This window comes from Schistocerca gregaria, chromosome 8 (assembly GCF_023897955.1).
Source record: "Schistocerca gregaria isolate iqSchGreg1 chromosome 8, iqSchGreg1.2, whole genome shotgun sequence".
NCBI classification, from domain to species: domain Eukaryota; kingdom Metazoa; phylum Arthropoda; class Insecta; order Orthoptera; family Acrididae; genus Schistocerca; species Schistocerca gregaria.
In genome coordinates, this window is record NC_064927.1 from 204,334,670 (window position 1) to 204,350,305 (window position 15,636).

A 15,636-nucleotide genomic window follows, 5' to 3' on the forward strand; every position below is an offset into this window, starting at 1 on the left:
GATGTGTATCTTCACTGTGCTGGTCATTACAATGTCTTAGCCTAAAAAGCAATCCCAATAAAACTGCAGACACATTTCAATACCCGTAATATTTACAGAATTAAAAAAAGTAATTGAAAGAATAATTTTAAAACAACTGAAAAGAGAAAGCTTAATATTTGTCTGACTGTCAAAGCATACAGTTAATGTTGCTGTTGCATTAATTCTAACAACAGTCAAATCTCGATTAACCGTCACTTTTGGGGCTAGGCGGTGGACAGAACACTAAAAGAGTCACATAACTGGAGGAGAATGAAACAACTTAATTACAGAGCTCAAAATGATATCATAAATCAAAATTAGGCAAACAAATACTTTTGTAACAAAGAGAAAGAAAACAGAAAATTTTAGACACTGAAAATCTTTTTAAAGAAGAGTTCTTTTAATTTCATAAACATCTACTTAGGAACTGCATAACGCTATGCCTTTGCCCCAAATGCTGTAGCACTGCCCATAAGTGTAGCGGTTGGTTGGTGTTCAAAATATCTGAGGGCGGACTAAACACAATTTTGCTGCGGAGTGGCTGATCTTCTCGTCTTCTTCCTTTTCTTCACCATCTACCTCATTTTGCTCAGCGCAACACTGTTGCAAAAAAAGATCGATACTCTGATTTTATCTTCCAGTTCTGTACCGGTAACAGCAGTAACATCACCTCCTGCTAGCCATTCCTCTACATCAGCAGACTGGATATCACTGTGAAGAGCTACTAGTCTGTGACTAAATTTGTACTGTCTGACTCATAAGTTTCTGGATGTTTTTGCTCTTGGTTAGGCTAGTACAAACCTCTCACTGTATTTTTTTGTACTGGGGTTTCCTTAAGTTCTTCCCAACTTTGAGCAACCTTGTAAATTGGCTCTTTTATGTTGAGACTTTTCACTGCTTCAAAAAGGTTACAAATTCTGTTTTCTCCTACAAATCACTGGTGTGTTACTTCCTACACTTTAACTGCTCAATAACATCTTGGTCCTTTCCTTGGATTATTGAAGTCATGGGGGGAGACAGAGGGAGGAGGCCAAAAAAGTAGCTCTTATGTCCCCTGTTGAAGCTCATACACAGAGGGGCATTTTTAGCAATACAACTGCATGAGGTAGAAGTTTAGTTTTTCAATTTCAAGTATGTTTGAACGGCAGAACAAATGCCTCAAAAACCCATTCTTTAAACAAAATACCATTCATACAAGCACTTCTTTTGAGCTTTGTGATAAACAGAAAGTGCTGACATGTTTGTGTTTTGAAAGGTGGTTGGTTTCTTGGATTTTCCGATAAAAAAATTTATGATCATCACTTGCATTGCTACATGTTGCTGCCCTTCGCTGGTTTTGTGCTGTGACTGTTTCAATTTTTGGGTGAGCCTTTTATAATTTAGCCCCATCTCATCAATGTTGTATCAATGATTAGCAACCAGTTCATTTTCTGCTACTCTCATTTCTATTGTATTTTTCAACAAACTTCATACCTGCATAATCATCAGCAGCAGAAAGCTTTTCACCTGAAACAGCAGCTTGTTTACCACCAGTGAAGCCAACCTTCACTTGCTTGGAATTTAACTTTTCAAACCCCCCCCCAGCTTTTGGAGCTACAGAAAAGCTTTTTCTTTTATGATAGTGACTGAAATTTCATGAGCACAGCAAAGCAGTCTGGCAGTACAGTAGTTGACAAATTTCATGAGTACAGCAAAGCAAACAGTCTAATGGGTCTATCAACTGAACATGTGCGAGAAGCATGACTCATGACAAACCTGTTGTAACAGGAATAAAATCAACTGATAATTCTGGTATGCTATTCGGTGCAGAGCACAGACATGTAGTCAAACACATGATCAGATAATCCAAGGAGTCGGTTAATTGAAGGTCAGACAATGTTCTGCTGTAATGGAGAACAGAGTTTGTATGTGCAGAAAATATTTGAAAAATGGTGATTCAAGTTGAATCTACATAAAGAAAGGCAGATTTTAAGAGTGTGTCCATATTTATTTGAAAATATTGTTTATTTTACCAAAATTGAATCTAGTAATTTGATTCATTTTGAAATTCCAAATAAAATCTGCTTTAAATGCCCAATTTCAAATTTCACAATACTGATATCCGAACAGAAGGTATTAGCAATTTATCACAGAAAAGGAGTGGCAGTTTTTTGCTTGAAGATTTACAGAATAGTTTCTTGAAAAAGAAACAGCCTTTCTGCAAAGTCTTTTTCTTCTACACCACAACAGTAATATCAAACTCTATAAGAAAATGTACTTTATTTTACCAAACAACCTTAATGAATCCATGGCAGAAAAGTCACTATGTTATCACGTTTTATTTGCTTCAAACCAATGAAGTTCAATGTGTTCATGGTATTGAGTTTCCTATTTTGGTTTAAGCATATTATAAAAATGCAGTATAAGGAGAACTACGTTTAATCAACAAACTGTCTTGGGTCAACAAATTAGGAAGACAAATTTAGAAGTGAATGTGAGTGAGGGCAAGAAGAAAACACAGGGAAAAGTAACGCCAGAAAAGAGGGGGGGGGGGGCACAACTTACGTGGGGGAGAGAATGTGTGGGACTGGAATTTGAAAAATATGACAGACTGAATTTAGAAGCAATCAAAGTGCATGTTGATGCAAGTTAAAAATCTATGGTTTCACAGAAATTTCTTATAATACATTTGCTGATTTTTGTACTGTTTGTGGTATTTCCGACTTCATTTCACACTTGGATATCACATGGTATGATGACAGCATGACTATAGGACCACCTGAGACTGTCCGTGCAACACTTGGAGGACTGGGAAGACAGTGTATGTCAAACAGCAAGTAGTTTTGTCACAGGCATTGGGAGCATTGCGAACCACAAGTACTGTTGCCTGAAGGAGAGGAGATGGTTGACCATGGTCAACTAAAATGTATGACCACTGCATTATCCAACAGGCAAGAAGGGACCCATGTCATTTAATACAATTCCAAGGCACGTAGTCTCTGACTCCACTGTGGCACAATGCCTGTAGGGGTTGTTCTCTTTCCCCGATGACTAGTACATTTTGTTCTGTCAACACATGCACATCTGTGGCACCATTTGTGATGCTGCCAAGAGCACAGGGACTGGACCAATGACGAGTGGGGACACACGCTCTTCCCAGATGAGAGCAGATTCAGTATGAGCAGTGATACTGGATGCACCCTTGTGTGGGGAGAGGTGGGAATACATAATGCATCCAGATACAACATCAACATGATAGTTTTGGTGGTCCTGTTGTTATAGAGTGGGGAGCATAATGTTGCTTGGGTGTACTGACCTCCAAATCTAAGTGGCTCCATTCATAAGTCAACATTATTGTGACACTGTACTCCTCCCCTGTGTCTGTCTTTTCAGGGCTGCATTTGGCCTCGACTTATTTTTTTTTTTGGGTGACAACACATGACTGCAGTATAAGTGGAGCAGCTCTTGGAATGAAAGGATGGACTGTTCTGCCTGTTCCCCCAACTTAAATCCCATCAAGCATGTGTGAGATGTGTTGGGCAGATGTAATGCAACATATCCACATCCAGCAATGACCAACCAGGAGCTGTCAACCACACTGGTTAAGAAATGTAACACCCTACCAAAGAACACCTTACCAACACTGTGGCCAGCATGGGGGCACATTACAAAGCATGCACTGCAGATCGTGATGATCACATACCCTATTTGGAACCATGTCCCACCTTTTGTAATGTCACAGGAACCCTTATACATCATGATGACCTCAGTGTAATTATTGTCGTTGAATAACAGTGTTATTTCTGTTCACCTCATTGTGCTTCTTTAAGATACCTTCTGTAGTATACTGTAGCAGTTCTTTCCATGCACAGTCCAAATTTCATCACACTATGTTTCTTGGCAGTGAAACATTATGTGAAAGTTACTTTCATCCTCAAGTTTTGCACACCAGTGTACTTGTGTTGGATATACAGATTAAAAATTTTTTGTTGTAATGAAGAATAGGCAATTTTTACAGTTGTGATATTGAAGAAACATTGTTATCACGTGTATAGTTCTGGCTATTTTAATAAATACATTGTATTTACTTCAAACCACTTGTGTTATAATAGATTTCTTTGTGCACGGTTTGAGTAAGAACTGGATATTTGGATATATTACACTTCCAACATTTTGTGTATCAAATACCAGGCTAATAATTGAACTGAGCATTCCATTGTATGACTTCCAGTTTTATTTTTTCTTGTGCATACAGTTTTCAACAATATTTTGCATTCTGTAGTTCTTTTGTACTACAGCAGGTTGTTTCCAATTACAATGTTAGAGGGAATGTGAAGGATCAATGTGATGAGTGAGTGAGTTGTACACTGGATTCTAATTTGAGCCCATTTGCATGGACAGAAAATTGGAGCTGTACTGAGCCACAGGAGGTCACTGAACAGGTCATTCTGAAGCTGTATAACAACACAACAGAGTACAGTAAGTTATGACAGCACACTAACAAACTGAAAAATTTGTTAAGTAGATGTGGTATGACTGCTGTGGAAATTGACAGTGAAGTTGTGTGATGGGAGTCTACGTTTCTCTCATTGATACTTTTGTGTTTGGTATCTCTGCTCCTCTGAATACTTTTATTTGGTTGTTTCAAATGGAGACTTTTTTATGATTTTTATTTCTTTAGGATGGGATCTCTAGTCTTCAAAAGAATTATTATTGCGCCAAATGTAATTCCTAAAACTTGTGCTTATCATTGCACAAATATATCATTACCAAACAGAATGAAGAAAACACTGCCAATGTCTTTGCACTTCTCTTTGTTAACAATATACACTGCCTGACAAAAAGTGAAGCACCTTGAATAGGAGGAAATCAAATGAAACTTTGCAGACTGAGAGGATATGCCCACTTATCTGCACACCCTCCTGCCCCAATGCATGCACTGACTCGATTGGGAAGGGCATCATAATTCTTGATATATTGGATACTGGCACTGGGGCAGATTTGATAGCTGATCTGGTCTTAAACAAGTTTTCTCAGGCACAGAACTGGGATTTTGCTGGCCCTGGGAGTACCTCAACATCAAATAAATAGCTCGTAGACATATGTCCCATGTGTGGGCGAGCAGTGTCCTTTTAAAAAATGCCACTATGATACCGTCACATGAGAGGCAACACATGAGGATGCAGGATGTGTGTAATGCACCACTGTACTGTTCTTGTTTCCCTAGTCACTGCCAGCCATGACCTGAAGTCATACCTGGTGGCTCCCCACACTATGATGCTAGGAGTATCACCACCACAGTTCTCCAAAACAAAGGAAGATTAGAACCTCTCACTAGGTCACCACCATACTGACAATTATTGTCCAGAGTAGTGCAGAGAAATGATTCATCGCTGAACACATTCATCACAAGTCCATGCTTTCCTGTCATGACACCACTCCAAACGTAGCTGTATGTATTGTGGTGTAAACAGCAGTATATCCATGAGACAGTAATTCCCTAGTATGGCTGCTGCTGGTCTCTGAACAATGATGTAGGATGACGCTGAATGTTGCAGAGTGTCTAGCACCTGTTCTTGGATGGCAGGTGTTGATGTGAAGGATTTTTTGGTGTGCTTGGTGTACAGCAAAGTGCTCCTACATTGTGGTGATCAGATATGAGTGACTGTAACCTTGGCTATGAGTATACCTGCCCTCACACCCACATGTTGCCCAACATCAGGCCACTGGCATATCTAAAGGCTCCAAAAATTCGGATACTGCACAATTCGACAAGCTGGCTGAATTGAGAGCCATAATGGGGACTCTTGCAAACTCAGTCATATGCTGGTAACACTGTTTCCAACTTCCCTGTGTCTTTCACAGAGATCCCCAATATGTTATGCTGTTCATATGTCTTCTAAACCCCAATAGGTTTGATAATATAGTTAATGCACTCTAGTGGCCATTCTACCTGTCACAGAGAACTGCAACTCCAATCATTCACATACCCACTGAGGTGTGTATGAAGTGACAATGACATCCGACGTTGTTTTCTGGGTCCTTCTCTCTCTCTCTCTCTCTCTCTCTCTCTCTCTCTCTCTCTCTCTCTCTCTCTCTCTCTCTCTCTCTCTCTTTCCCCAAGTAGCGTAAGTGCAATGAAAACCAAAAACCTGAGGGGGACTTTCAGTATGGACCACTAGTGAAGTTGGTCCTCACAATAAGCAGGTGCGTCTGCTTCATCAGGTCATGATGAAAGACAATGAGTGAATATTCACTCAGAAATAAATGTCAGACGTAAGAACCTGACAAAATCAAACTACAGATAATCGGCAGACCTTTATTCGTAAAAAAGGGTCTCGTTTTTAAGCTATAGCAGGCTAGTGACTGCAGCCACTGTGGTAGACAAATGCATCGCTACATCATGGGTGTGGTCTATTCTGCTTTAAGAGGCCATGAGGCAACAGGTATCATATACTACAGAATCAATGTGTTTTAATAAATAAATTTGGAGTCAGTGATGGAACTACGTTTTAATTATCACACAGTTACTCATATATTCAAACATGTTTGCCAGTTTGCATTCTCAAAGTTGTGAAAGAACTTCTTATCTATAACTATCAGTTACAAACACTTACCACTTTGCAACGAGTTCTTGATTTTGGAATGGTGTCAGATATGTCGAAACAGCTCTAGATATAAAACCCTGAAGCTCTTTCATATAAAGTGAGCAATTTGCTTCACTTTTCTTGCTTGGTGGTCCAGTTTCACTGTTAAAAACAAAATGTTATCCTTATAATCATAAAAGTAGAGTTCTGTTTTTGAATCAGATATTGTACATAACATATTAAATGTTTATAGTTGTCTATAAGTACAAGGACTATCTGGAAAATGCACCATTCCCATACCAAAGTGCACGGTAGTCCAATACACATCTATCCATGCTTAGTCGAAGTCTGCGCTGCCAACCATTCTTCTACAGCAGTCATTCAAAAATTGGCCAAAAGTAAGTTTTAAAAATATGTTGGAAATCAGTACTTCAGAAATGTTCTCACGAAACATCCTGACAGATTAAACCTCTGTGGTGGACCAACCTGGAAGTGTGCCTTTCAAAAGCAAAGCTTTTCTTGACTGAGCTATCCGCGCACGATTCATGACTTCTCCTCACAGATTCAATTTTGTCATTATCTTTCTCCTACTTACCAAACTTCACAGAAGCTCCTTTGTATCCAGGATGTATAAGCAAACAGGAAAAAAAAATTTCCCAGATTTTTCCCACACTTTTTACCGGGTGAACATACACTTATCCATGTTAAGTGATATTATAATTTCCCTGGGAACTGTAAAACTTGTCAATACTTTCAATGGTTTAGGTTTTATACACCAGTGTAGAATTTTCCGGCACTTCAGAAAACGAACGCCAGTCGAGTTCCACCAAACACAGAAACACAGCATGTTAGTTTCCAAATCATTGAAACAGAGATTGTGATTTGCTTTTGCAAGCCAATCATTGCTCATGTCACGTGATCCCACCAGCCGATTGCAGCAGATATTCAGAGCATAGGACATGTGATGTAGTCAGCCAATCGCAACATCACTGTTAAGTAGGGTGAACACACTAATACAAAAAGTTCATTGTTTAAATTAATATACATAGCTTTCACATTTAATATTGGTTTTGAATATTAATACACTAAAGAAGAGAAAAGTGTTCACTTATAATATTGATCTCATTTTGCACATGTCATACTTTAACATACATCACACAATGGTGGCAGTAAAATTTTAAATAATGTCTAGTCTTCTGGACTCGAAATTCTTGTTATTGGATGGTCCTCAAAGTGTTAACTTCAGTGGACAATTGAAACTAGCCAACAGTGTGGAACAAAAAACACTTCATTTCAAATAAATTGACTGCCTCTGCGGAAAAGATTAATAAATGTCCAATTTCTTTAGCAAATCGACACAGATAACTTCACAGCTACTACCAAAAACATGGAAATAAAATAAAATCAGAAAACTGAAACTAATAACATATTTTAACCCTCCATAATTATGTGTGCATTTTAGTTTACCTCATAGCTCCCAGTCAAAGAAAGACATTTTATTTTCATTTGATGTGAGAGCTGTACATGAAGAGGAAACAGCAAAATCACTAAACGTAAAAAGGGACACGTTGACACCACTCCCCTCTCCCCAAATTTTTTTTTGGGTAGCATCTGCCTGCTTGCTGATTGTGCTAGTACAGCTAACAGCCACACTTCAAGTAGCCAGAAGTGGAAGAAAGTCCTGCAAATACGCGACTAACCTATGCATGTGCATGAGCCAGCTGGCAACTGCTCAAATGAACCTAATGGAAACAGTTGTGACATTGCACTCATCGGAAGCAGCTTGTTATTATGAAGTATTTCACAGTCTACATCCTAAAGCTATTGTCACGCTTTGCTTTTGGCATATGCTTGTGTGTGCACTGTGTCTTGTCATTGTAAATGGCACATTTCCCTTGGAACTTAAGTTTTATTTCTTTATTTACTTCTCTCATTTATATTTCATTGTTACAGTATTATTATGCAATAGTGGGGTACAAAAATTATTTTTTAGGATATCAGTTCTTGCCATTCAAAATCACAAAAATTTAACCGAAAAATAAAACATGAAAAATCCCTGGAATTCTAAATAAATCCCGTTTTCTCCCCATTTTCTCCCAGATGAAAAACTTCTGGGATTTTTCCTGGATTTCCCAGGGCGTATACATCCTAGTATCCCTTGCTGGATTATCAGTCTATCAAAGCACACACAAAATGTCCTATGAAATTTGGAAATGAGACAAAAGATACAAAAAAAAAACTGTAACAGTGCGAGCTCAGTAAAAAAAAGCGCCTATGAAAAGCAAAGTTCTGGGTTTAAGTCTCAGTTTGGTACACAATTTTAATTTATTCAAAAGTTTTTAAATAGCACTGACATTGTAGCAGCAGTTAACATTCATTCTGAATTGTATTTATTAGTCTAATAGCACACGTAATCTAAATTATTTCATTCAAGCTCGAAAGAAATATCAAAATTTTAACATAAACACAGAACAATTGATGATAATAATAGCATTCTAATAATAATAAAACTTTATATTAAAAAATAATATTAAGTTACCCCTTTCTCAAATTATCGTTTCATCCACAATTCTTCTATCAAATAGTAGCATTTCACTAACAGAAACTTTCTTCCTTTTAGAATCTGTGGTTTCATTTTAAATATGTTTTGCCCTTTAATTTATGATACATTGTTATCCCAATATATTGTGGAGTTTCTGTATACAATTTTAACTGTGTGTGGGTAGCACAAAATTCTTTTTATATCTCATGTTGTATTTGTGGTTGATATAATAAAGTAATTCTTCTCTCACCTGTAGCAGGATTACAGTAATGTAAATGTGTATGGATTGAACAGCTTTATCCCTTTACTTTTGTGGTAAGCTATGTGCTTAAAAATTTATACATAACACTAGTATTTAAAGTTGTAACAAACAGTAAACAAAATTCATGCAAACATAATATAGCTAACTAAACAAAAAGTAACATGCATATCAATGATACTTACATGGAGAAGTCCTCATTGTGCATGGTCAATAAAATAGCTTCTATAGCATCTGTTATTGACTCAAACAGAGGTGAAAGAATTGACTGTGCCAGCGTGTCAGCATGTCCAACTGCTTCTGCAACAGCAGCTGCAGAGTCTGATGGTAAGCTTGCGCGCATGTTGGTGGTAACACGTAGCACTTGACTCGAGAGGCAAGACAACAAGTTCACTATCTTTACATTTGTCTGCTGTCCCGGTGTGCATGGTCCTATTATGTACGATAAAAGACTGTGTTGAAATATGAAAATAACTAGTGGTATAGTTTTACAGACTATCCATACTATAATCGGATAATATTAGTATCTCTTGATACACTTGCTGGTCGAAGTTATGTACTGACACATGCCACTCACCAGTGATAGCAACTATAGCAGTTTATGCAGTATAATTTCATATCATTCACTGAGAAGAAGAGTTGACTCATTTGACACAACAGCACCAACAGGATACTGTCACTTAAAGCAAGCACTGTTTTACAAAGTAAAAACTGACAGACCCTCTTTACTTGGTGTTAACATAGCACGAGGACGTACCACAAAGCATTGATAATACAGCAAGACTGATTCAAGGAGTCAACAATTTACAGTGTATGCAGTATCAATTCACAAATATCTTTTCATTCACCATGAGGAGGGATTGGTTTATTTGACAAAACAGCATAAATTGGGTAACATCGTAGTGCTGCAAGATTGGTTTGAGGAGTCAACAAGTTACTGCACTCATCCCAAAACGTCATTAATTCTTGGTTTACCCTTTCTTGCTGTCGGAATTATTTTCTTTTTCAAGGAGGGAGTGATCTATATGACCAAGCACAGAAATTCTTCTAGTGGGATATTAATTCTGTTGATCGTGTGTTCCATCACTGCTTGGCAGAAAAATTTAATGTTTGTGAATGACTACTCATACCATAGATGTTCTAACAGTGTGTGTGTGTGTGTGTGTGTGTGTGTGTGTGTGTGTGTGTGTGAGAGAGAGAGAGAGAGAGAGAGAGAGAGAGAGAGAGTGTGTGTGTGTGTGTGTGTGTGTGTGTGTGTGTGGTGTGTGTGTGTGTGTGTGTGCGCGCGCGCGCGCGCGCCTCTTGCTAACAAAGGCCTCAACGGCCGAAAGCTATAATTGTGTGAATCTTTTTGTTGTGCCTTTCATGACTCAACATCTCCACTATATGGTGAGTAGCAACTTTCCTTCTCTTATATTGTTACATAGATGTTCTGAAACTTTTATAATTATTTCTTAAGTCACTGGGCCATCACCAGACAATACAGACAGTTTTCAGAGACAAAAGCACACTAGCATTGTCTGCAACAATGATAATCAGACATTGCCCGATGATAGCCTTGTACATTGACAACTCATTTTCATGAAATAAATAAATATTGAAAAACCGTCATGATAAATACAATCATAAAACTTTTAATTGCTTATTTAAATTAAATTACTTATGTATGCAAACTTAAATTCAGATTCAGCTTTCTGTAGGAAATGAGATATCTACATCATGATCATAATCATCATCATCAGCAGCAGCACCAGCAGCAGCAGCTCTCCTTGTAAGTCTCTCAAAATAAATTTCCTGGCTATCTCACACATAACCATTGTGTAAACCCTCTCTTCTTACATTTTAGGGTTATCAGACATACGGAAACTCATGGAGATGCCCTACATTTTAACCATCTGGGAGATGATATTATGAAAAGTGTCAAAGTCCTACATTTTCAGACACTAGTAGTGGTCATCAGAAAGCTAACTGGTAACTGGGAAAATAGAAATGAATAATTGGTTTTTGCAGCAGCATAGATCTAAACTTGGGAAATTGACCTACAATAATAAGTGGGCTAGATATTTTAGCAGTGGCAAGTATGAGGATTGCCATTCTGAACTGCTGAAAGTAGTTCAGTATTTTTTTGATATTCCTGAGCACAACACTAATGTTGAACGAGTATTTTGACTAATAAGAACACAGTGGGCAGTTTATCTATTGATTCTGTCGAAGGTATTGTTTTTGTGAAATATAATATTAAAAACTACTTCAGTTGTGTGGAATTTCTTGATTATATTTCAAACAGACTACATGTTTTGAGCACAATTAGTTCTACAGAGAAGTATTACTGACTATAATTATCAGAATTTTAAGAAAATATAAATGTACATGCCTGTGGATATACATATAGTAGCATTTAAATTATAACTTTACATTATTTTTCCATTAACCGATAATGCCCTACTCTTTTACCACTGTCTCTCACATTTCCATTAAATAAGCTGGTAACTATATACTACTGGTAAAAGTTCAGTGTTACTGAAACTTCTATTCTTTGAGTACGATACAATAGATGACAAGTGTTTCAAATGCACCAGCTTGAACAGGAAACTGTTTTAAACTTTTTTCCTTCCTTTTACAGTGTCCTGTCCCACATCTACTATTTTGTACTATCCAGAATGTCTCATTTACTAGTTACTATATCAAGATAAATCCATGATTTTCAACACACTTTTTCCACTGTTAAGAATTATTCTAATCACCTATATTTATGCTACACACAGTTTAGTGTTTCTCACAGAATGGGAGTACTGTGGAAACTTGTTTAATTTTCTTGTACATATTAATCAAATTATTGTAATGATTTCCCAGCACATGGTAATAATAAAAGCACAACAGCATTTGCAAGAATTAACTACTACAAGCAGGTAACCCACATGTGGACTCATGTGACGTGAGAATCTGAGCTTTAGGTTGCCTCAAAGGGAATGCTGTTTTCTATCATTTGTTGAGAACAAGTGATTATCAGCTAAAAGTAAGGATATCTGTGCAGGTACATCATTCAGGTCTTTGTAAGGATGTCGAGTTGGATGGAATAATGAGAAACTACAACCTTTTCTCATGGAAGTAAAAAGGTGTAAAGAGCTAATGAATATTTCAATGCACAATGCATTTATTGTCTATAAGTTTCCTGAGATGACAAAGAAATGATCAACTGTAAATTTCTTGTAACATGACTGCTGAAAACTCAAAGAGAGAAACTGTAATCAAGGATTCTGTTTCCAAGTTTACCACATTGATAGTTGAATTTACATAATCATGTTCTGAATGTAAGAAAATTCTATTGTTAATTATTCCTGATCAGTTTGTTAATTTTAAACAAATGATTTCTACGCTAAAGTAGCTTAAATAAAACATTGTATCCCTTCACCAAACAGCTTTGCAAATTACCAATAGTAGACTAGCTGCAAGCATGGAAACCACTGACTAAGGATTATTAACATCACATATACCGTTCATTTGCAGCTGGCAAATTTTCAGCAGCCATAGCCCAGACCTTTGCAATAGCCACAGTCAAGATATATACTTTTAAACAGAATTAGAACCTTCAGCTGCTAACGGGCGATGATATATACCAACAGGGACAGGGGAAAATGTGTGCCGCGACCGGGACTCGAACCCAGGATCTCCTGCTTACATGGCAGACGTTCTATCCATCTGAGGCACTGAGGGCACAGAGAATAGTGCAACTGCAGGGACTATCTCGCGCACGCCTCATGCGAGACCCACATTCTCATCTTGTATGTCCACACGCTACATTCGTAGTGTCCCACCCCAACACACTCATTACTCGTGGAAGACATTCTTGCCAATTCCTGTAAGAGTTCGGGGAATATGTGTGCATCCGCACAGAAGAAGGTCTGGCCAGTGTTGCCAGAAGTATATACTTATGGACATGGACATACAAGGTGAGAATGTGGGTCTCGCGGGAGGCGTGTGCGAGATAGTCCCTGCATTTGTGCTATCCTCTGTGCCCTCGGTGGCACAGGTGGATAGAGCATCTGCACTGTAAGCAGGAGATCCCGGGTTCAAGTCCCGGTTGGGGCACACATTTTCACCTGTCCCCGTTGATATACAGGGTGATTCAAAAAGAATACCACAACTTTAAAAATGTGTATTTAATGAAAGAAACATAATACAACCTTCTGTTATACATCATTACAAAGAGTATTTAAAAAGGTTTTTTTTTTTCACTCAAAAACAAGTTCAGAGATGTTCAATATGGCCCCCTCCAGACACTTGAGCAATATCAACCCGATACTCCAACTTGTTCCTCACTCTCTGTAGCATATCAGGCGTAACAGTTTGGATATCTGCTGTTATTTCTCGTTTCAAATCATCAATGGTGGCTGGGAGAGGTGGCCGAAACACCATATCCTTAACATACTCCCATAAGAAAAAATCACAGGGGGTAAGATCAGGGCTTCTTAGAGGCCAGTGATGAAGTGCTCTGTCACAGGCTGCTTGGCGGCCGATCCATCGCCTCGGGTAGTTGACGTTCAGGTAGTTACAGACAGATAAGTGCCAATGCGGTGGCGCTCCATCCTGCTGAAATATGAATTGTTGTACTTCTTGTTTGAGCTGAGGGAACAGCCAATTCTCTAACATCTCCAGATACTGGATGCGTGCTACATTTTCATCACTCGTTCTCGACCGTCCAGAACTTTTCCCTTTGCACAAACACCCATTCTCTGTAAACTGTTTGTACCAACGTTTAATACACCACCTATCAGGAGGTTTAACACCATACTTCGTTCGAAATGCACACTGAACAACTGTCGTCGATTCACTTCTGCCGTACTCAATAACACAAAAAGCTTTCTGTTGAGCGGTCGCCATCTTAGCATCAACTGATGCTGACGCCTAGTCAACAGCGCCTCAAGCGAACAAATGTACAACTAAATGAAACTTTATAGCTCTTTTAATTCACCGACAGATAGTGCTTAGCTCTGCCTTTTGTCGTTGCAGAGTTTTAAATTCCTAAAGTTGTGGTATTCTTTTTGAATCACCCTGTATATCAATGCCAGTTAGCAGCTGAAGGTATTAATATAATTTTAATTTCGTTCTAGACAGCTGCAGGTCATCAATGGTTTTTCTTCTTTTGGACATGTCCAGAAGAACAGAGAATATATCCATATAAGTATATACTTTTAATGTCTGTTAACAAACCCCTGGCAGAAATGTACTCATGGTGTAATAATTGAAAGAAAAGAGATAAATCACAGAAAAATATCAATGTTAAGGTTTAAGAAAGCATTTGTCCAACTCAACATATAATACTTAAGTGTGATGAAACAAAGTACAAATCAGAGCTTGTGTGCTTAAAAAATAACAGCAATTATTACCTGAAGTGTAAAGTAACAGATAATGGAGCAACAAATTTATTTCACACTTTATTTGTACTATTCTATTCATGCCTTTTGTCAGTTTGAGAGTTTTTTTGGGTATTTATACTCACCTATGACTTGAGTAGCTTCACCATCAGTTACTGTCAGTTGTTCACACTTGAGACAGAAAAGACGCACCGCCTTTCCGATATTACGAGCCACTGTACGGCTAAGGGTCTCATCCACCAATGACACACTCAATTCACTGGAGACGAACATGAAATGAAAACTTTGAGGATAAAACCTGATACAATTAATGTAAAACTGTGATACTGTCACTAAGACATTCATTGATCGGAAGAAGTTATTTTCAGAAGTATTAATTTGCATCTGTATCTCCTTTTGATAACACAGTTAACCTGTGTCAAGATATTATTATTTTACAACATATCAGAACTTGTGATTGACCCAGAATAATAATTGTGACTTTTGGTAGGTCAGAGGATTAGTGCCACATGTGGATATGGCATGCGAGATCAGTTTGGCGACTAGGCTGGAGAGGGGGGCAGGTAACGTCAGTCTGTGAAAGCTTTAGCAAGAACTTCAGCATAATGGACAAGGGATTGCTCGTCATTGCAGGTGTGCTGTCTGCTATTGGTCAGACTACATAGGAAACAAATCACTTTCTTCACAGACATAGAACAACTACCACCCCCATTAGCCCTAGGATTCCTATGCATCTCTGTTGATGCCACCTGCTTACACACCAATGTCACCCACACCAATCGTGTTACCACTATTGAGCACTAACTCTCTCAATGTCCTTTCAACTCTAAATCCACCACCCACTCCTTATACATCTAATAACTTCTGCACACA

The 15,636-nt window shown here is 38.1% G+C and overlaps 1 protein-coding gene across 1 annotated transcript in view; it reads right to left on the reverse strand.

Moving 5' to 3' along the window:
• LOC126284134 (conserved oligomeric Golgi complex subunit 5) overlaps nucleotides 1-15,636 on the reverse strand; it is a 135,664-nt gene that overhangs the window by 11,536 nt on the left and 108,492 nt on the right. The window contains exons 11-13 of the mRNA XM_049982845.1: nucleotides 14,889-15,022; nucleotides 9,574-9,820; nucleotides 6,618-6,749 (exon numbers count right to left, since the gene is read on the reverse strand). Coding sequence (XP_049838802.1) covers nucleotides 6,618-6,749; nucleotides 9,574-9,820; nucleotides 14,889-15,022 — 513 coding nt within the window. The remainder of the gene's footprint in view (nucleotides 1-6,617; nucleotides 6,750-9,573; nucleotides 9,821-14,888; nucleotides 15,023-15,636) is intronic.